Raw genomic sequence first — 23,346 nt, forward strand, 5'->3', positions numbered from 1 at the left:
TGGATAAAACGTCTTTCAAAAAGTACACCGGAAAGAAATAAAGCTTCTTATTGCTGTGAAAAATGAAACAATAAAACAGCTGCTGCACGGAGGGAGGAAACAGGTAGGAAAAGCAATAAGGGCGCCGAATACATAAACACCCAAGGAAATCAAAACAATGGCGAAGGCAACGGCGACCTCGACGTTCATTAGCAAGGTGCGCGAGCGAGAGTGAGAAACGGGCTCCGCGCGCAGCTGCACGCGACATAAATCCTACACACGAGGGCTGTTCCACCGCACGCTCGTCGTGGGCTACAAGATTCGCTGTGGAGCGCAGTCTGAGAGAGAGAGAGAGAGAGAGAGAGAGAGAGAGAGAGAGACGTAGCCTGTAAATAAGACAGCAGTGCTTCAACCGTTTCCTCTGACTTATTGGCTTTTCCAGTGTGAATGCCAATTATATGCGGGAATTACGGCCGCCCGGACAAACACCGTTTGAAATGGCACACAAGATAACCCCAGGAGAGGAGAAAGAATGTCTTATTTCCGAACAATTCTCAGTGACCTCTTGTCATAAAGATACGGGTCGTGCGGAGACGATTAATTGGATGCCGGTCTTACATCAGTGTTTGCTCTGAGCACTGAGCACATATTATGTAGTCATATACAGTTCTAGTGACAGAAAGTGGCTGTAACAAGTAGCTCAGACGGAGGATATCAGGGTCAAAAGGTTATGTCAGAGATGACGATCAGCAATGGTATGTGCAAACTGACAGGTACTCAAGGAAAATGAAGTAATGCATATATCGCCGGCGCTTAAATGCAAATTGACCCTGAAATGAAAGTGCATATGGAATTGGATAGCTCTGATGGAATGGTCTGCACGAATGTGAGAACACGCTAGAGTGCAATGAGTGTGTGTGTGTGTGTGTGGGATGGGGGGGGGGGGGGGGGGGGGGGGGGGGGGGGCATTAGGTGGGTGGGTGGTGTGTGTGTATGCGTCTGCACACACACATGTGACTTCCCACCGATGCAGAAAATAAGACTGTAAAGGAAAGAGGGTGATAAATAGCAGCACAGTGTTTATTGGCTGTTTGTCGGAGACGCTTGTTTTCACCACAGTGAAATGTACGCAATTGTGTGCTATAGCAAACTTGAGAGAGAGAGAGAGAGAGAGGGGGAGAGAGAGAAAGAGAGAGAGGGGGGGGGGAGAGAGAGCCAGTGGCATTAGTATTCTGTTGTTGCACTGGCTGCACTTTGTCAGAAGCAGCTCTCTAATGGAGGATAAACGTCCTGTTTTCATGACCTGTTCTTCCCATTCCCCTGCAGGGAGACACTGCCATCTTTGGGCAGGAGAGGAGGAGCCACCTGCCTCTGTCTCTGTCACACACACACACACACACACACACACACACACACACACACACACACACACACACACACACACACACACACACACACACACACTTCTTGCAGTACAGTATTCCATGCTGGTGCTGAATTTGAAAATCCTGAAACCGAATGATAAGTTATACATTACCATAAAAACTAAGCACACAAAAGGGATAAAAAGCTGAGAATATTCTGCAAAGTCAAAATACAGTATTAATGCCACGTCTGTTGTATTTGTTATAAAAAAAGTTAAATACAATTTAATGTATACTGCTCCTTGCCTCCAACATTTTGGCATATCAGCAGAGACTCGGAAAGAAATGAAACCAGTTTCATAAACCTAAGGACAGGCTGACAGTTGGAAACTGGTTAGCAGTAGTTTGGAAGGCACACCTCAGGAAACCAAAGAGCCACGGAATCCATTAAAAACAGCAAGATTGTTTTTGCAGTGCGAACATGGGTTTGGTTTGGGGGGCGTGTGCATGCATTCATTGGAAACTGCAGTGGGGACGTCTGTGTCCGATTTAATCGTTCCCATAAGCCACAACCTCTATCGTCTGGTCATGCAAAAAAAAAAAAACTGGGTCTTCCCAGACACCCAGTGCATTGCATGCATACTATTGCATTTGGTAACTACAGGTCTTCTGCAGGCCCAATGTGGGCCGGTCACACGTGGACGGGTCACACTTGGGCCGGTCACACGTGGACAGGTCATACGTGGAGTGGTCATACGTGGGCAGGTCACATGTGGGCAGGTCACACGTGGGCCAGTTACACATGGGCAAGACACAGGTGTGCCGGTCACACGTGGTCAGGTCACAATCTGCATGCCTCAGCTCTGGTCCTTCAATTAGTGAAAGTCTGTGTTTTTAACTTCAGTCACAGGTGCCTTTCATCTAGAATAAAGAAAAGCGAAACATGGCAGCTTGTTTGCGAAGATTGTGATTCATCTTTTGATGCTCTTTGATTTGTTAAGCCTGTCTTGCTTTTGAGAGCATGGTAAAATGCATGACACCTTTGACAAACTCAAAAGCTTTAGAACACTGGCTATGACAAGTTTTGTACTCCGTTATTCACCACCTGAACAATGAACTTGGCATTTCATTGGCAAGCTATCAAATCGCTGAAAAGAATGAATGAAAGTCTCATCATATATATTCAGCAGACATTGTTAAGCATCATGAAAACTGTGCTTTGTATAAAAGTATGTTTCTCAGTGGGTCAAAGATCTCTTTCTCTTAGCCACAAAACCTAGAGGCACAATGGTTTCAGAGCAGCAGAGTGCAAATTGTTGAGTGCATTTTGTGATCCCATACATTCAATAGAAATTTGATGTATTTGCATTTGTGTACATTATGGCATGCATTCCTTACAGTACCTATCTATCAGTGTGAAAATGTGTGTGTGTGTGTGTGTGTGTGTGTGTGTGTGTGTGTGTGTGTGTGTGTGTGTGTGTGTGTGTGTGTGTGTGTGTGTGTGTGTGTGTGTGACAGAGAGGGAGATATATCAGTCTGATGCCCCCAAAAGTAATTGTCACTTTTTACTCCTCCCCCAGCTGGTCCACAGGCGTGGATGTGTACCAGCATACACACAAAAGATTCACAACTTGAACCGGTAAACCTGTGAGATTCTGACCAATCATCGTGCTAAAAATGCACTCAATTACAAATCAAGCGGTTCTCTTTGCATTTAACAAAGATGGCCTCCATCACCAGCCACAGTCCACTGACCTCTCCCTCTTCTACCCTGATAACCAGGCGATAGCCCGTTTCACAGTGTTGACCTAACCTCAGCTGTATCCTCAGCAGCAACACAAAACAAATCGCCTCCATCTCCATAGGTGACAGAAGGCCATACGAATTCACACCAGCACAGTGCAAATTGGCAGGTCGAGACCCTGTTGTCTGGAAAGCGCTGCTCATTTGGAAGCATTCGAAGCTCATTTCTGTGCCAGGTGGAATCTGCTGCTCCCCGGAGGGCTGGGAAGGTGCCGGAGCTTCTTGCTCTGGGGATTCCTGACGCTGCCACTTTAATGGGTGACCAGACCACGCTGAGTCACTTCATCTAGGGTAAAAATACCCAGTTCCTCCTCCGACTCTTCCAGCTTGTGTCAAACCTCAGAACACGTTGAGGTGAGCTTAGCAAAGGAATGCGCCAACAGCCAAAGCCTTACGTCTGTGCGGTCTGCACTTTAAGACATGACTGAACAAACAGCATATCAAGCAAACGGCCGAAGCTTGAGTTGTTGCAGCGGCACAGCTGTGTGTCCCCCCGCCATGTCCATCCAGCTGTGTCCCTTCTGGCGTGTCCGTCCCGCCGCGTCCGTCCCAGCGTGTCCTTCGCGGCTGCAGGCCTGCTGCAGTCTGTGGGGCATCGGTCTCTCCCACCATGCTAGCTTCTCCCACGTCTCCTTCCTCAAGCATGGGGGTTTGAGCTAAGATGATGATGACTATCCTGCTGTCTTCTTTGTCTCTAGTTCCTGTTTCACAGCTTTTGGCAAGAGAGAGAGAGAAAGACAAAGACAGAGAGAGAGGGAGTGTAAGAAAGGAAAAGGAGAGAGAGAGACGGAGGGAGAGAGAGAGAGAGAGATGGAGGGAGGGAGAGAGAGAGAGAGAGAGAGAGAGAGAGAGAGAGAGAGAGAGAGCAGTTCCTTTCCTGCAGGCCCAGGCAGTTTGGTGTAAGGATCGATTCAGGCTGTAGACAGACATGCAGACACATGCTCTGGCCTATTTATTTTTGGACTCGTCTGTTCTGACAACCTTTGGGCTACTGCTGTCTGAGCTCCCCGAATGGCACAGTCCTGGAGACAGTTACTGGGCCATAGTGCCACACAGAAGGAGGGGATGAAAACGTACCGGAGCCTCAGCATATCAAAACACACTGTATTATTGACTATCAAATGGCAATAATAATAATATGAAAATAAAAACGAATATATGTCAAAATATTAATAATATTTATTAATATGCATCCTAGCCAGTACATTATGTCCTATGAAATACGAAAAATGGAAGGTTAATTCAAACTTCAAAATTCAAACAGTCAGTGTTTGTATGTGCTCAAAGGGTTTCTGCATAGCAGTGAGGAGTATACTGACACAACATTGTACATCTCTACAAATAACATAGTGTTTTTTGATCCATTATTAACTGTGCATGCCTAATTGCTTCTATGTCATACAGGAATTACGAACATCTTGACACTAGGATCTTGTTAAGGTGTTGGAAGTGTCACACTTGCTATGTGACTTCATAACCCTTAAAGTGGAGCTAACAGCGGAAGTCACACATGACCTGATAAAAGAACATTAGTGAGTGTTAGAGGGAGCTGGCTGCCTCGGTTCAACTTTACAGCGCTGTAGAATAAACAGCGTCTGGCCGTGGCAGAGGTGAAGTAATTGGCAGAAACACAGGTGGAAATTACACTGGTAAACACAAGACCTCAGTTTATGGTGACATCTTTACATGTCATTGTCATTTACCTGGACCTGTAATGTTAACCTTGCTGTGGTGATTTCGAAGTAGCATTATTATTCCTGTGAGGACCCCATCACTAACACCTACATGCAGACCACTTGTCCAATAGTAGTCTAAGACTGTGTGGCTAAGCTGGGATCATGTTTACACCATGGTCCAGTTATCATTGTTTGAGTAGTCTAAGGCAACCTAAACGTAGACTGATTATTATACGCAGTCAAGACCCTCTGGGATTTTTTCAACACTTACGGCAAGAGAGCGCCTGTTGTAAACGCTGTAATTGCGTGAGGTTATTTCAGTGTAGTGTCCTAAAAATAAAAGTCAGAAGTACAGACTGTTTTCTCCATATCTGTAATACCGTTGCAGCGAGAGTGTGCAGTGGGAAACGAATGTTGTTAGCTGGCTATCTGTTTTTTAAAAGGAGAGAAAGTGGCTTAACATATAGGTGTTTTCTTAACATATAGATACTTTATTAACATAGGTGTTTTCTTAACATATAGTTGTTTTCTTAACATATAGGTGATTTATTAACATATAGGTGTTTTCTTAACATATAGGTGCTTTATTAACATATAGGTGTTTTCTTAACATAGGTGTTTTCTTAACATATAGGTGCTTTATTAACATATAGGTGTTTTCTTAACATAGGTGTTTTCTTAACATATAGGTGCTTTATTAACATATAGGTGTTTTCTTAACATAGGTGTTTTCTAAACACCTACAGGGTTGCCAACTCTCACGCATTGAGCGTGAGACACGCATTTGACTGTCTTCACACGCCACACATCCGATTTCTCATGCTGAAAAAAAATCTAGTTTATATATCTCTGATCTACGCCCCCCACCCCACTCCAAGTGATCTTAAAATGTTGGCAACCCTGCATCTAGGTATTTTCTAAACATATAGGTGTTTTCTTAACATAGGTGTTTTCTTAACATAGGTGTTTTCTAAACATATAGGTGTTTTCTTAACATATAGGTGCTTTATTAACAGGTGTTTTCTTAACATAGGTGTTTTCTAAACATATAGATGTTTATTAACATAGGTGTTTTCTTAACAGGTGTTTTCTTAACATAGGTGTTTTCTAAACATATAGGGGTTTTCTTAACATAGGTGTTTTCTAAACAGGTGTTTTCTTAACAGGTGGTTTCTTAACATAGGTGTTTTTTAACATAGGTGTTTTCTTAACAGCTGTTTTCTAAACATCTAGGTGTTTTCTAAACATATAGTTGTTTTCTTAACATAGGTGTTTTCTAAACATATAGGTGTTTTCTAAACATCTAGGTGTTTTCTTAACGTAGGTGTTTTCTAAACATATAGGTGTTTATTAACATAGGTGTTTTCTAAACAGGTGGTTTCTTAACATAGGTGTTTTTTAACATAGGTGTTTTCTAAACATATAGGTGTTTTCTTAACATATAGGTGCTTTATTAACATGTGTTTTCTTAACATAGGTGTTTTCTAAACATATAGATGTTTATTAACATAGGTGTTTTCTTAACAGGTGTTTTCTTAACATAGGTGTTTTCTAAACAAATAGGTGTTTTTTTATGGAAGACTTCATATAAAGATTTAGGTTGAGTTTAGTTCAATCCAGATTAATTAAAATTGGAGCCTTGAATTTTAGTTTTTTTGGTTTTTATTTACATCGATAGCATTTGGCAGGTACTCTTATCTACGTCCATATATTCATCAGAATGAGTGCTCCCAGAACCCATTACACTCGTGTTGCACCTTGCTCTACTTGCCCTAGTAGGTGAGATACAGCACAGGGTTCAGGAAATATCAGACTTGAAAATGCAGAGCAAAAAAATAATAAAAAACCATAGGCAGTGGAACAACATTCACCCACCTCCCACTCTATTAGAAGTGTTTATCTATTAGAAACACCTTGTAGGACTTCAGCCAATCTGCTGCCTGCACAATTTGTATTAGCCATCCTCATCATCAGTAACCACAGGACTGCTGGATATTCTAAGGGGGCAAACCACCATCAGCCCTGCAGTGACACACAAGTATAAAGTCTCGTGCAAAACAGCCGGGCCTGATGCATTCATCCTAGTGCAACACCCACTACCATGTCGGGGTCACCGCTGTGCTGAAAATGGCCTGCCACCCAAATAAATCTGGCCAGCAGTGGTGCTGTGCTCCAAAACTGACTGTAAATGAATGGTATAGAGTGTATCAAATGGGACTACAGTATGTTAATTGTCCACTGAAGACATTCCTGTTAGTCAGGAGTACAGGGTAGAGTGGCCCCAGTAGATTTGTGGAGCGTTTTTAACAAAATAGATGGTAATTCACATGCCTGTATGTTTCAGAGCAGCCATGCCACGTCAAGTTCATGTTTAGCAAAGAGTGGCAAAGTCATAGAACACACACTAAAGCAATATGAAGCGTTCCTATTTTCATGGGTTGTGCTATTAGAGATAAGGGAAATTTATAGAAAATCAGCCGTCAAATGGATCCTGGTCAAATCCTTCTTGACAAATGCAATTAAAATGACCACTGAGCCTTCGAGGTAAGAATCGTGGTTCTCTCACCAGAGGCGACACACAAGCAAAGGTCCTTCCACAAGCCGTTATGACACTGTCATCAAAGCAGAGTTTAATCATGATCCCTTTCTTTCTGGGGCTGCACCCTAATGATAACATGCGTGATTGTATCTTAAGGGCGCGGACAAGGCAGAAAGCCATTATATTTTAAAGCTGTTTATATTTAATATTTTAATATAAATAAGTACAGGCATGTATTTAAATGTATTTGTTCCTACAGTGACAACATATGATGACAGAAGAAATATGGAAAAAATGTAAAGTAGACAATGTATCATGTGACATCACGAATATGAATAGCACCATTAAGATAACTATTTGGGACATACTGTATACTGTTTGTGCAATCATTCTTTTCTCTCACAATAGGAGTAATTATGGTAGCTGGTCTGGTGGTGGTTGCTCTGTCTGTGCACACGTGTAGCGTGTGTATCAGAAGTCTAATGCTAATCAAGACTGACGAACGGAGCGCAATTATGCCTTTTTGATGCGTGCGCTTGGCTTAATGGTGCCTTTGTTTCAAAAAGGGGGTCGGTCGCTCGGTCGTTAGGCACAGCTGGGGAAGGAGCGTCGGAGAAATTACCGTCAGGATTCATCATTCAAAGAGTTTCCTGAGAAATAGTTCCGGAAGTTCAGATGTGCGCATGTATTCACACCATTCCCACATGCTCCCACGCCATTCAGATGAGCTGCATGATAATAAACAGCAGGAAGCTCTCTCTCTCACACACACACACACACACACAGACACAGCATGTAGTGATGATGTACTGTAGATTTTTTACTTCATTGCAGTGTCTTTGAGAAGTGAATAACAGCTATGGCGTAAGACAGCACCAACACGCACGATAGTAGAACCCCTTACCACGTTTTCACCCACTGAGATGCACTCAGAGAGAGAAAGAGAGATGTTGTTTTCATCTGCAGCTATTTGGTAGTTAAATTTGAAAATACGACAAGCAAGGTAGAGGAAATGAGTCATAAAAATACATATACAAAATATATCTAATACATATTGCACTTCCTTTGACTCTCGGAGAAGACATTTTAGACATTTACAATACAGCTATTCTGGAAGGCTGAAAATAACCAAAGGTTTAGATTTGTGGCTTACAATCAAGGCAATTGTAACTGACCTGATAACTGAACATCTGAAGTCCCTGATTGTGGATTCTCTCTGTGTGTGATGCGGTTTAGTTAGGAAGAATATTTGCCACATCTCAAATAGTGAGCTGGCTGAGTCCTGATACATTTCAAACTAGACAATTCAGAGTTTTTTTGTATAGAGATATAATATTTGTATTTATGATGCAATATTTCTAGCTCATAACCAAGCATTCAAGAAGCATAAATCTAAATCTAACCCTTCATCCACTCACCTTAATATTGTGACATTGTGACTTCTACCTCAACATTATGATAAATCCGCCCATCCGTCCCTAAAGAACGTGGAATCTCTCTGCATTGATTTCATCATCAGTGAAATGGCATTTTCTGACACATTGGTTGTTAGGACACAGAGGTTTAGGTTTCTTAATATTTATTTTGAAGATATTTATATTACATGAGCTTGCCGTGCTGTGGTGGGGACGGCAGTCAAACAGCGTAAGGGTGTGGACGATGGCACTCTACAGTTCTGGACGACCTGACTCCTTCTTTCACCTCCAACAGTGTGCTTTCACACCTGATGTGATTATGCTCAGCACAGTCAACGACACTGGGAGAGGGAGAGAGAGAGAAAGGGGGAGGGGGGGAGTTTGAGAGAGAGCACGTAAAGAAGAGAGAGAGAGAGAGAGAGAGAGAATTACATTTGAAAGCTGGTGCTGAAAGGCTTGATATTCTGGACCTGGAGCATTTTGCCTTTTTTTTTTTACTTTGAATTCAGCTCGACTCACGATACATCAGTGTACATTAAAACATGGCAGGCATCAAAGATACATGTAGACTATCCAAACCCAAAATGAGCCTTCTTCACATGGGTCTGCTCGGAGCACCACAGAAACCAAACGTGTGGACCTAGAGTGCGCCAGGGAGAATTATGGGGCTTACTCATTTGAAGTGAGGATGAGTAAAATGCTTTTATATGCTTCCAGTCTGCAGTGCCTGGCATTGAGAGAGGTGGTGAGAGGTACCTACATCACCCACCTACATCACCCAGTGTGTGTGGCATCACGTCCCAGAGAAAGAACAACCTCTCATTTCCTACACTCATACACACACACTCCCACAACCTTTGTACTGTACGAACAACCCCACGCATGGGAGTGTAACAGATTACCCGCTACAGATAAAAATGTCCAAAAGCCAATATAATTTAGTCTGCCAATTCATTTCAGTGCTTCTTAAGTTATGGGAACAGTGTATGAAAATATGGAGACCATCGTCTTGGCAGCAGAGACTGCTTCTGTCCATATGTTAATTTGATGGCAAAGGTGTTTGGAGCCAGAACCCAAGAGTGAGAATGGAACGGTGGATGTGATGTGTAAATCACCAGCTGAACACACACACACACACACACACACACACACACACACATCCTGGTAACCCCCGGATGTCTCCGCCTCTTCCCGGCTCTCGTGTCCTATGCATAATGACATGCTTGACAATGTTCTAGTGGTCCGGGACGTCTTCTTTTATGGGCCTGCCAAAGAGCATACCAATATCATCAGTATCAATTGTGCACTTGCTGTTTTTTCCTCGTGACATTGTTTATTGTGGAGTGACAGCTCCACTTAAGTGCATTACATTTCTCTGGTAGTGCAGGCCGCTGCTTTGCCGGCCCTGATATGACAGGATGCATTATTACCCGTGATGGCTGTCTGCATTGCGTCACACACGCGATCGTGCAGCAAGCGCTATCTGAATCTGCACCGGTCTCCACCGTTCGGTCTGCACGGAGAAAAGCACGGCCATTACCTTGAAAAAAAAGGCTCTTCAGACGCGTGGGGGGGCTGTGGATGACTGTGGGTGCAGCGCGAGGATGATAACGTCACGGTGCTCCCGTTTAATACAGGTCGCGTGTGGAATGCACAAGAAGACTGGGAAGACGTTGTCAGCATCTCATCTGCATGGTGATCTTACCCTAAGCTCCCACGTGGGGAGATGGTGTGGGTGGATATGGTAGGAGATCCCTGTGAGTGATCGATGGCGCTCTCTTCTAATTAACATTTGTCAGAGTCAACTTCAGAGGAAACCCCCGCGCCCTGGGTCCTGACCTGCGGGATCGTTGGACATCCCGCGACTACAGCCGATAAGGAGGAAAGTGCACGTTGCCTCGCAAGAGGGAGTTAATCAGCTCAGCGGCTGCACATGCTGGGGTAGCGCGAATCAATCCACAACTGTCGAGCAGTGACGCACCTGTCCAGAAGCACGCCAGCGTTTCATAGCCGTCTCACACACTTTTGCTTACCTACTCAGACCTGTAGCTCATGCGCACCAAACAAACACACAAACACGTGTGCGCACCCACACACACGCGCACACACACACACTCTACACGTCTTTTTTTTTATTTCTCCTTGCATGTTCTCAGAGCACACGGTGTCCTCGTGGAAGATGCTTTTCTCGAGCCCGAGTGCAGTAATGCTGTTTACCAAAACCCGCTCAAGTGTTCAAGGTCGCCGGATTCGTTGAGCTTCCGGGATGATGCAGACCCTCTTCTCCCCCTGGGGGCAGCATTTCATAGGACGGCATCCGCCTTCTTGCAGTGCTTATAAAAGCCAGGATGAAAGGGCGGAGAGCGCCTGTGAGCCGAGGCCACAGCAGCCCTCCAGCTACAATAATAGTCTGGCAGGCTTTCAGGGGGAGCTGAGCGGGGTTGGCGTAACCTTTCTTTTTGACCTGCTCTTTGTTAGGGCATTTAGCAAGCTGACTCAACTTAGGAACATCACTTGCTTGAAAACATTGACGAAATGAGCCTTATATACACTACCTGTCCAATGTTTGGACACAGCTGACTGAATGTATGTTCTTTATAGTCTTAAAAGCATTTTTAGCTAATGGTTTATGCTTACGTTTGCTTCTAGATAAATATAAATGGCTAATATCGATGGCCTATATATGATTACTTTCCAAAAAATGTATACAGTAACTTAAAATAATAATAATGATATTTAAATGTCCTCATCCTACAAGTGCTCAGTGTACATGAGAATGTGTTCAGGGCATCATAGGTGGAATGGGCGTTTCTGAAGAACTTTACCATCTTCAGCCAACTATTAAAACATCTGTTTTGGTTTAACATAGCATAGTCGTGTTATTTCAATTTTTTTTTTCTAAAATATAGAAACTATGAAAAAATACATAAAATTGATGTGTCCAAAGTTTTGACCGGTAGTGTAGATGGGACAGCCGGCCGGACAGACGGATGCACGCACGGACGGATCGATCGATCAATCCTGGGAAAATGAGCCATTATTTGATGAGCAGTAATTCAGACACGAGACAGCTGCCTGGACATGATTGGGGAAAAATAATAAATATGGTGGCTCTCTTTTTTAGAGTGGCCCTTGGTAAATATTCAAATATTTCAGGCCCGGCAGTTGGTGGCTATGAGTGAGTAAGAGCAGCAGCTGGCGCCTGGCGGGCGACCGGACCGAAGGATGCTCCCTGCTCCCCTCTCCCCGGCCCCCGGCCCCCGGCCCCCACTCCCCGGGGTCCACCGACAGATGGAGAGGACAGGCGACCCATCACCGAGCAGATCGAGAGGAGCACTCAGGTCCAGCACTGCAGCCGGGACGAGGGCCGAGGCCGGATCAGCACCACTCACATAGGGGCCCGGATCACTGGCAGACAGAGCAAAGCATCCTACGGCCTCATGGTCTCTATAGGGGAAGGAAATAATTAAAAAAACAAACATAGAATCGCATATAAAAACATTTTGGCAAGTGGAACATTGAAATTCTTATTGGTCACTTCACACTGGTCTTCCACTAAGACTGTACATCATACTACAATGCTGTATAGTGTAAATGTAAGAACAGATATATACTACATAACTATATGATGTATACAAACTATCTACATGTACTGAAGCTTCTTCTAAGAACAAGACTGTCTGGGGTCTCATTATTCACTCTTTCAACTGCGTACCTTTCATATTAATGTGATTGTAGTTATTGAATAATTCACAGTACGTACTGGATAATATGCTTTAAAAAGTAATAACTAAATAATAAACGTGGAGTTGAAGAGGTTAATAAAATGTCTGACGTTTGCTATTCTCCTTGCAGAGGGACACACAAGCCCTGTGGTGGAACCTCAATTAGGACGATTAAAAATGACAAAGTCATAAAGCAACATTGTTCCAAGTAGTCACAAAAGCAGGATGAAGGGTCCTCGTGCGGCCGTGGCATTGATCTTGCGGCTGGCGTGCGGGAGAGAGGAGGACGGTGTGTGGCAGGAGAGCAAAGGAGGATTGATTTAGCCTGATGAGTGCTTAATTAAGGAGAGGCTTCTTCCATACAAGAGCCGGATCTCCTGCCCTGCCAGGCTGAATTACCCTCCCTCTGTTCATCCGTACTTTCTCCGACAGATAGCGCGCGAGAGAGTTTAGCGCTGATTAAATCGACTGGATGAAGGCTAATATAGGCTCGCCGTTACAGAAAAAATGTAAGGAATGATTGTTAACAAGGGAGGGAGGGGCGGGCGGCCTTGGAGACGGCGCCGTGGGTCTGGCCACGAGAGAGCAGTGCGCACGAGCGCATGATCGATGCGCGAGCTGTAGGCGGCTCCCCGGGGGGGGGGGGGGGGGGGGGGGGGGGCGCGAGCCGGAGCTATGCACCACCTCGGCACCGCCTGCAAGAAGATGAAGCCAACCTCGTCTACAAGGACAGCGCGGTACTGCGCAGGGGGGGCGTACATGGAACAAACAAGCCATGATTGAGCTGGCGAGGGAGAGAGAGAGAGAGAGAGAGAGAGAGAGAGAGAGAGAGAGAGAGAGAGAGAGAGAGAATGAGAGATCTCACACCGCAGCAGACAGAGGAGCTGCGAGCATTGTGGATCAGGCAGGATCATTGTGGACTGCTGGGCTGAAGTAATCACCTGATCTTGGAGAGACTGTAAATGGAATAACAACCTTCTCCAGTGTGCCCCAGGAGGGCATGTGTCCCATGTACACACTGCTGCGTACACAGTACTGCAGGTGTATCAGCCCTTCTGCACAATTTCTTTGACAATATCCAGCTGGAGAGCCAGGCCAGTAGGAAACAGCTACCACGCAGCAACGCAGGTGCTGATTCAAAGACCATCATTACATATATCATTAGAAATTGTGAATATACAAATACAGGTGAACTCTGAAGTGTGATGCTTCAAGTGCAATTGGAGAACGAGTGGACAAGAAACTGAGAGGAAATATCTTGGGAGTGTAACCAAAATGCTGCCGGACACTAAACAATTCAGAGAGAGGGTTGTGTGCGTTCTTGCTGTCTCTACTGTCATTTCCTAATCAATTCAGCTCAGAATCCTGAATAACCACATTACCATAGCATTTTCAGTCACGCCCTGCATTGGGTCAAGAATTGAAATCCACTGCGGCATTGTCTGATGGAAACCTCTTTTTGAAAAAAGTCTTCTTTTTTGGAAAGTTTTCTCTTTTTTGTGGGATTCTTGAATTAACTTTGGAGTACAAGAAGACTCAAAATAAAACCACTACTTCTGTCAGGCTTTGTGCACGACCACTGAATGAGTCATGTGAGGGTTGCTGATTTCTTAGAGGTGTCTTGAGGTACTTTGGGGGGGGGGGTTGGGGGGGTTGGTTATTTGAGTCTTATTACACTTACTTATGACATTTATTCCTACATGACATTTGGAATCATCACACGTTCCTTCAAGGTACATTATTTGACTACTGTTAGGGTAAGAATAACCTTTTACACTCCGCTATCATGATAAATTCATACTAAAACCTAAAAACAAAAATTACTGTAGCTGTACTATCATGTAAATCACTTATAATTTACTGTACAGTTCTGCTTTCGAACTTTCTTGAGTTAACTGTACTGTAACTGTACTGTAACTGTACTGTAACTGTACTGTAACTGTACTGTTACAGCGTTTCTAATGCAAACACAACTGATATAAACCACATTTCTTTAGCACAGACGTAACACTGTAAATTATATCTTCACCTTACTATTCCTTTAAGATTGGTACAATTTGCAGTGCATCCACTTATCTTTTGTTCATACCTTGTCGACGCTGATGAAAGGGGAGTTGTGTCAGTTGAAGAGACAAGATCAACATCAAACATCACTGTTTAGAATCAAAAGTCACATAAAAAAGGTAAGGGAATCCAACCAATCTCCAATGACTACCGTGTTTGATGTTTCGTAGAAAATCCCTATATGATACGGGCAAAAGATAAATAGAGGATCAGGGTCACAAAAAGAAAAGAGAAAAGAATGAAAAAGCATGCACAGTTAAAGCTGACAGGCAAATCCCAGTAAGCCTGAACCACAACAGTGTTGATATAGGAAATAAGATGGATGAAAAGGCAGATCTATTATCCTAAGCTCTCTTTGAAATCTCCTTCTCTGTCAATGAATCTGGCTCCCCATAGAGCCGATGAAGCCCCTACTCTTCCTCGGGGATTTGCCCCAACAGAAAAACACCTTGAGCTGCTCCTGGGCTGTTATCCTGAATATATCTGAGGCAAGGCCTGCCTTCCAAATCTTTGTGTTCTAGCAATCCACACACACAGAGCAATGAAGCATTTAGTCTCTGAAATAATTATATAAAAAAGTTACAAGTGATTACAATAGAATTTAAAGAGGATTATTTAACATTCCGTAAACTATAGTAACAGGCGTTTGACATGAGTCAGGCCACTAGATTTGGTCTACCCAAAATACCTTGCTGCTGAGTGAAGAAGAAAACGGCAGTGTTTTCTGTATTGGGCCACTTCACCCGGGCCTGACCTTGGGTCTTTCAAGTGGTTAATGTGCTTTGACCAACAGAGGAAAGAGCCAGCACTCTGGCATGACAGCTAGAACCCAGCTTTACCCTGGTGAGTAATGGTATCCATCACACTACCCTCTACTTCAGTGATGGCCTGTGTCAGAGTATAGTTTATTAAATTCATCCTACAACTCCATTCGAGTCTCCAGTGTGACAGAAGACTTTGTCGACCGGCTTGGATCCAGAGGAAATGCTGGTGTTTTGCACTCTGCCGTTGCCAACTGGGGGACCTGCTGAGAAATCACACTCAGTGGTTCCAGCACATTTCAGCCACCCTTCAAGAGCTGACTGCTGCCTTCACACAGGCCTGTGCAAAGGTCTCCAACGCAGGATGACATACGATTTCTTGCATTCCCCAAAATGAGTGAAGATTGTCACCTATGGAGTTCTCCATCATGGCAATTGATTGAATTGATTGAATGTCAAGTATTTAATCACTCCATTTTAGGTAAAGAACTATAGGAGTTTCTGTTGTGTTTAAACCGGGCAGTGACACAGACTGCTAAAATGTCCTGCATCCTAGCAATCGAGAACATCTGGAATGAATCTACAATAACGTCTGCGCACTGCTGTGGTCTCGCCGGGTGTCTGTAATCTGAGTCGGCGTGTCGGGATGACCGACTTCCTTGTCCCAGTTTGTTCTCCATCCTCACAGATGAACATCTTCAGGCTCCCAGGTGAGCTCCATCTGCATTTTGTCACATGTAATTATAGAAGATGCAGTGGCATCACAGGTAAATACCGCTACACTCTCACATTCATTCCCTCTGCTCTCGAGATCAGTGGGGTCAAGGTTTTTACTGGATTGGATCTGAGAAGCACTTGAAGACCTCATTCATATCTGAGAGCAGGTCTAATGGAAGCTGCCTTCATCACTGTGTGAGGACATTATGAGTGGTGGGTTATGAGCTACAGCCTGGGCAGCGATCCTTCTGTTGTTCAGGGCTTTCTCGGGTTGGTACTGATAGACATGCCGCTCCATTATGTGACCGCTTACATTGACGATATTCTGATTTCTCCTCGTCTGAAGCCACGCACATTAAAACGGCTGCAGTGTCTTATTTCACCTGCTTTCCCTGAATTCCCTCTTCCTTTTTGGATATATATTCTTGGTATGACTAGGGTGGAGACGAACCCCAAAAAGGTTCAGGCTGTTCAGGCTCCAATAGGCCCCCTAGTCATATAACATAAAAACGGTAGAATTCATTTTCCTTTTTTTTTGGCTTTTCCCGTTTCGACTGACGTTTTATTCTTCAGTAATGCCGTTGCCATTGCGTCTCCGGCGGCCTCCCAATGGGCAGCCATGAAGGCTGATGTGGAAGAGCTTCTAGGACTGCAGAACTTCAGGCCTATATTTATACGATTGCTGCGATCCTCAAGCACTTGGAACTTTCTCATTCCTTTGTAGTAGGGGCGGACGTGCACTTCTATGGCATCCCTGAGAGGCTCTACCTTTGTGGGTTTTACTCAGGGAAATTCAAACCATCAGTGAAAACCATGACATGGAGCACTGAGAGTTCCTGGTCATGAAGGAAGTGCTTGAAGAGCAAAGGTCCTTCTTCTTCTTCATCCTCACGAATCACTGCAATGTCAAGCATGTTTCCAGAGCAGTCAAAAGGCTTAACCCTGGTTAGGCTTAATGGACCCCATTCATGTAGTTCCAGGGTTTGGATTACTTATTTCAAGAACACTAAAGCTGATGCACTCAATAGCCAGTTTGAGCACAAACCAGACAGACGCGAGAAAAATAAGTTTCTCCTGCCCACATGTTCACTTCCATTTGATGGAAATTCCGGAAGCATATACAGTCAGCTCAGAGAGGGAGCCCAGCTCCCCCTCAAGGTTCACCCAGCAGGGTCTACATCCATGCTGAAAAGCACAAGACGCCAATACAGTGGGTCCAGATCTCAGACAGCATTCTGTGCAACCTGTAGCAAGTTTTATAGACGGAGATGTAGCCATCTATGCACAACTTTGGCATTTCTGCTCACAATCACAATACCCAGACATCCCTTATTAGCTGGTTAAACGTTTTGACTTTTTAAAAATATATATGACTATCCTGGTCATCCTAGTCAGCTTATTTAAAACACTTTCCTAGTGCAGCAAGTATCCTTGGGATTAGCTGGGTCTTTTACCCAAGTGCGATTAAAGCTGTCAAATTATAGCCACGGTTACAATTATGCATTTATCTGTCAAGCGAAGTGTGAACGTCCTTTGCATACTCTCTATCCCCTTACACCTCAGACCTGGAACAAACCCTGCATGACAACACACTGGCCTTGAAACGTTTCACCACAGCAAGACGCTTTAATGTGTGCAAATAACGGCTCACTTTTGGCTCACACAAGAGATGAAATAATGGAAGAAGAATATTAATAAGCACTCATCTGGTTTTGCTGTAAAAAAAAAAAAAAGACTGAGATAACCTAAAAAAAAAAAAAAAAAAAAAAAAACAGGAAAAAATCTAATCCTGTAATAATCATGTTAATGACAAACACCTGAGAATATTTACTTGCATACAATTTTTTTTTGAATACATTAAAACTTACCATATCAAGTTAATTACAGTTTATGGAAATCAGATGCATATAATAATAATAATAATAATGAATATTAAGAACAGTCAACTATTAGTCTCATTTTCCATTTCTTTTTACTGTCACACAGCCACAAATGGAGCCAAGATACGCTTATTGAAAACATTTTATTACACAGAAAGTCATTAGAATGTAAATGTGTTAAGATTCATTTCAGTTTGACCTTTTCCTTTCTACAATCCCCCAAAACATAAATATTTAACATTTATAATTTTTTGATCCAACATTCAAAGCTGTAAATTTGTTATAGCTACACTGTTAAAAACACAATATGTACAATAGACAATAGTATTTGGCATACTTACAACAATGTCATTATCATAATTTACAATATCTCAAGTACTGATTTTTGTGAATATGATCATTCAAAACTGAACAAGTCTGGATTTGTAATTTACAAAAAGGTATATAATACTCAATTTTCAGTAATTAAAAGAGACAGAATCATAGCGTTGAGTGAGGTGATCAGTATTTTTTCACTAAATGTTTACAAAACAACATCTGGGCATCTGTTGCATTTTCTAGCAAAACATCATTTGAAGGACACAATGAGGCTTTGATAGCGCACGATTTCGTTTACATTGCCAATACAGACGGTATAGAGGACATACTGCTAGATAAAAGTCGATCTCAGCCCATGGTTCAGAGCATGTATGTGAATATTTGTGCATTGCAAATAAAAATATATAAGGTCAATTCATCACCACTGTTAAGTAGGGCTGTGACAATATTAAATGTACAGTACTGTACTTGTGCAATGACACATGAAGAAATAAGAGCTGAACAAACTGAATCTAAATTACCTGGTAAATTTCAGCAACACTCAACAAATTAAACCGAAACTGAAAAAAGCTATATATGAACATATTAGTGCATTTTTTAAAATTGATGATTTAATTACGTACAAAATAGTCATGTGTTATTAATGAATATATTGTGTGTTTTAACAGTAGGACTAGATGATTGGTTACACCCTCACTATGTTGTACTGTGTTCAGTCCTTTCAATTAGCCAATCATTTCTACTGAAGATGGCATGTGACAACACAGGCATATGTGAGAGACACTTCTGAATGGCAGACTGGCATCTAAACAGGAAGAGCCTTTCTGTAATGGCCCCAGGAGCTTCAGAACGATAATAATAATTAAAAAAAAAGATTCACAGTCACCGTCTTCGTATTTTATTAGGCAAGTTTCTGCCCTGCTTCTTTGGCTCCTCTCCCTGTATATTCCTCATGTGGGGTAACACGGGACCCAGCCTGTCAGCCTGTAGGTAGTTATGCTGCTCACTAACGCGTTTGTGCTTCTTGACTGACTCTCAGAAAACCAACTGCAAAACAATGGCACACAAAATCTGCCGATAGAAACCCAATACGTTTTTAATAAGTCGTACAGTGCAAATACGTGGTGCCTGGTGACGTGTTTTTTTGCGTCTTTCTTCAGCGTCACCAGGGTCGGGATATTCAGTTGCGCGGAGCACTCGCGTTTCCTTTGGCACCAGACTTGGCAAAATAACCCAAGGATTTATCAGCAGGGACAGGTTGGAGTTGGGAATTGTCATCCATCAGAACCAAGCAGACAAATGCTGAGTTCAACCCAGACACTGGTTCCAGCACCGAACAGCATCCTGCCAGTCATGGAAACCGTGAAGCTCTGAAACACCGATACCAGCCAAGCAAGCGATGGGTTACTACGGTAACAGATGAATGGCAGGTAAGACCGCAGTACAGAGGGAGGTTGACGTTTGTGAACAGATTTTAATTAGTTGTTCTCACTGGCCAATAAAAAGAGGACGGTGGCCTCTGACATCATAATGACCTGCCGTAAAACACTCCTGCGGTTGGATGAGAGAACGGGGGCACCTTAAAAGCAGCATCCATCTCTGTGAAATGACGAACTGCATGACATCCAAGTGGCCATTATCCAGTGGCTACACGAATACAGGAATTGTGGCGACTAGCACCTTTAAGTCATTAAAAAAAAAAAGTACAATGTACTTAAAAACGTGCAATATCCATCGATACAAGACTCTGTTTTCAATACTTAAGGCAAAACGTAAGTCTCATATCAATATTTACACTTAATGGAATTGAAAGATCTACCCATCACGCTAATAAAATGCCCTGGAACTCAAGAGTGAACGTGTACATATTTCGACACAGCAACCTTCCATTCTCAAACGTAAAAGTGCAGACAGAAGCAGTCATACCCCTGCGTTGTCCCTCCTCCACTGTCAAACTGGAAGTTTGGGTTTACGGGCTCAATTGGAGAGAGAGGGTGAGAAAGTGCACGTGGTCGGGGTGCGGGTTGCACCCAGCAGCACTAGAGCTGAGAGACTTTCCTGGGGAGAGGTCTAGGCCGAGGGAGCTGCTCGACCCGCCGCAGATCCGTCTCCGGCCTGCCGACGCGGAGCTGGTGGGGCTTGGGCGGGATGGGCGGGGCATCCATGCTGGGCGGGGGGATGGAGAAGCCGTGGGGCGGCGGCAGGGGCCGCCGGGGGTTGTTGCGCTCGTAGACGCTGTAAGGAGGCGGGGTCTTGTTCTCGCGACGAAAAAGCTCGTCCGAGCCGCTGGAGGCGGAGTTAGGGAGGGCGTGGTCGGCAGGCGGGGCCTCGGTGCCCGAGGCCTCGGAGACACTGCAGCGGCTGAGAGAGGAGATGCCACTGCTGTAGCTACCAGACAGAACAGGAGAGTTGGGCACAAGACCTGCAGGGTGGCACTCGGTGGGCGAGGGTGTAAAGGGGGGAGCAATCGTCTGAAAACACACACACACACACACACACACACACCAACAAAGGTTTCTGGACTGTACACTTTAGATAAAAGCCAGAGCAGCATAGCATTTGTGAAAAAAAATGTATAACACTTGATATAATCCTACCCTGCACAAGGCTTAATACATTTACCACACCTAGACCCTTCCAACAATCTAACAAGTTTTATATGACTACTCAAGGATTTCATTTACATTATAGTCAAATGTTATTCACTCAACAGGATCCAAGTTGCGTAGAACGGTATGTCTGCGGGGTTGAGCGCGCATAAAATATAACAATTTTCTGTACAAATATACTACTGTTGTGATATTATTTTAATCGCAACTTGTATTTCTCTTCCCGTTCTGAAGAATAGTGGAACATTCAGAATAGCAGAGGACTTGAATCACAAGAGAAATCCACGGTGCCGAATTGTCAGTGTGACTGCGGGTACAGTTGGATGTGTTGAGGTAAGGACTTCACCGTTTATTGAGCTAGTTTAAATATGGATATTTTTCTCACCCACACACTTATGGGTGGCCATAAGAATGGATATTTAGGAATTAAATGTGCTGCACGAACCGCACAATTAGAAAGAAATGTTGCCCAATTCTTAAATGCAGCTCAGGGGTTTAGTGCGTACACTTACAACATGTTAAAAGCTTCTGTGTCTTTCGAAGTCTACAGTGCGTGAACTGACAGCTCAGAGTAACCTGCCAATCAGTGTTAAAGCATGTACTGTGTGTGTGTGTGTGTGTGTGTGTGTGTGTGTGTGTGTGTGTGTGGGGGGGGGGGGGGGGGTTGATGGGCACAGATAGCTGCCCATCAAACTCCAGGAGGCTGCATACAAATATGGCATTTATTATGTAAAAGTTATTTTCTGCAAAAATGTATATTAAATGCTTCCAGCTGTCCATAGGTGAAAATTAAGTAACAGATGAAGAACACCAAAAAAAGACTGACATCACACACACACACACACCCACACACACACACACACACACACACACACTACACACACACACCACACCAGTCAGTGTTGCCAGGAGCAGGGGCATTACAACGTAGTTCTCATATGTATGGCAGACTATGAGATACAGTCATAGAACATAATAAAGTGATCACTGATCACATGTTCAGTGGCATCCGTAATATAACCGTCCATACGGCACGGAAGGCCGTTTTATTGGACCTCTGATGTACTGTTAGCTTTCCACACACTTTTAAAGGTAAAAGACAGTAAATGAATGATCAGAGAGCATCTGACTAGAAGAAAGCCTGCTCTGAAATCAATATGCACTGCCAGATGGGAACATGAGAAAGGAGAAAAGGCATAATTACTGACTCTGGATCAGTCTGATCAGGATGAGTTAGAGCATCGGGAACAAAAAACTGTGATTAGGCTGAGAAGCAAAGGATTGCACTGGCTTACAGGTTCCTCTGGGCCCCTCAGAACATGCCGATGATCCTATACACACAATGCTAACTGGATCCCTGTTCTCACAGGCCAAGGGAAAAGTTGAATAAGAATGCATTAAATAACCAGATCAGGCTTATTTTTAGAGTTTAGATACATTTTAACAATTAGGATGCCTGAAGCTGAGGCAGAGAGTGAGAGAGAGAGAGTGAGTGAGTGAGTGAGTGAGTGAGTGAGTGAGTGAGTGAGTGAGAGAGAGAGAGAGAGAGAGAGAGAGAGAGGGGGGGGGGGGGGGGGGCACAAAGGCCTACCGGAGTGGTGCATTTAACTTGTATGAGTGTGTCTGACGGGTAGCACTCAAACACACATTTTGAGTATTTGTTCATTTGCTTAGATCATGGAGTGGGTGATGTGCAACGCTTAGTAGATCATGTGGTCTGCACCGTCTCTGTATGCAGACGCCAGTGTGAGGAGAGGTGGAGCGTGAGTGGACCACTGATCTCCTCAGATCATCCACACGTCTCAGGCCACCGTGCATCACGCTCCAGCCTCCTCACAGGCCGGGTCCGCCCAGGCCGGCTCCGCCCAGGCCGGGTCAGCTACCACGAGGTCAGCGGGACAGGAAGGCGCTCCTACCTTCTGTGGTGAACGTAGCGCCGCTGTTGTGGACTGCGCTGTCAGGTTCTTAGCAGGAGACCCTGTTCAAAGAGGCAGAAAATGATCACAGGAGTGTCAGACATTCTTCACCGTCTGGCGTGAGGGTTTGAGACAGTTAAATCTAGCCGGCGGCCGCAGCGCGGAGCGGGGAGACGTATCGCCGCACGCCGGAGGCCCCCGGGTGAGACGGCTGGCGCGTCTGCCAGCTGTTCGTTTTCATGACAACGGGCTTCATTACAGTCCCCTGGTGTCAACTTCAATGGACAGGAGGACGGATAGACTCTAAAAACGTCCACCCTGAAAAACGACGAGGAGAGAGAGGGGGAGAAGGAGAGGGAGGAGGGGAGGAAGAGGGAGGAGGGAAAGAGGCGGGCAGTGAAGCGCGGCCAGCCTCAGCCGGCCAGACGGGGGGGATTAATGAAGCCTGGAGGAAGCATGCAAATTAGACAGCGGCTCACAGAGCAGACTCATCCCCCATGAGAGAGGGTGAGGACCGTGACCCAAGAGAGCAGACTCATCCCCCATGGGAGAGGGTGAGGACCGTGACCCAAGAGAGCAG

General features: G+C 44.3%; 1 protein-coding gene across 1 annotated transcript in view; it reads right to left on the minus strand.

The window, feature by feature from the left end:
- Positions 1 to 18,047: 18,047 nt before the first annotated feature.
- The window catches only part of LOC143513742 (dedicator of cytokinesis protein 4-like), a 36,362-nt gene continuing 31,063 nt past the window's right edge, over positions 18,048 to 23,346 (minus strand). The window contains exons 22-23 of the mRNA XM_077004478.1: positions 22,767 to 22,828; positions 18,048 to 20,712 (exon numbers count right to left, since the gene is read on the minus strand). Coding sequence (XP_076860593.1) covers positions 20,281 to 20,712; positions 22,767 to 22,828 — 494 coding nt within the window. The 3' untranslated portion in view covers positions 18,048 to 20,280. The remainder of the gene's footprint in view (positions 20,713 to 22,766; positions 22,829 to 23,346) is intronic.

The sequence above is a fragment of the Brachyhypopomus gauderio genome, chromosome 5 (genome assembly GCF_052324685.1).
Source record: "Brachyhypopomus gauderio isolate BG-103 chromosome 5, BGAUD_0.2, whole genome shotgun sequence".
NCBI lineage: Eukaryota > Metazoa > Chordata > Actinopteri > Gymnotiformes > Hypopomidae > Brachyhypopomus > Brachyhypopomus gauderio.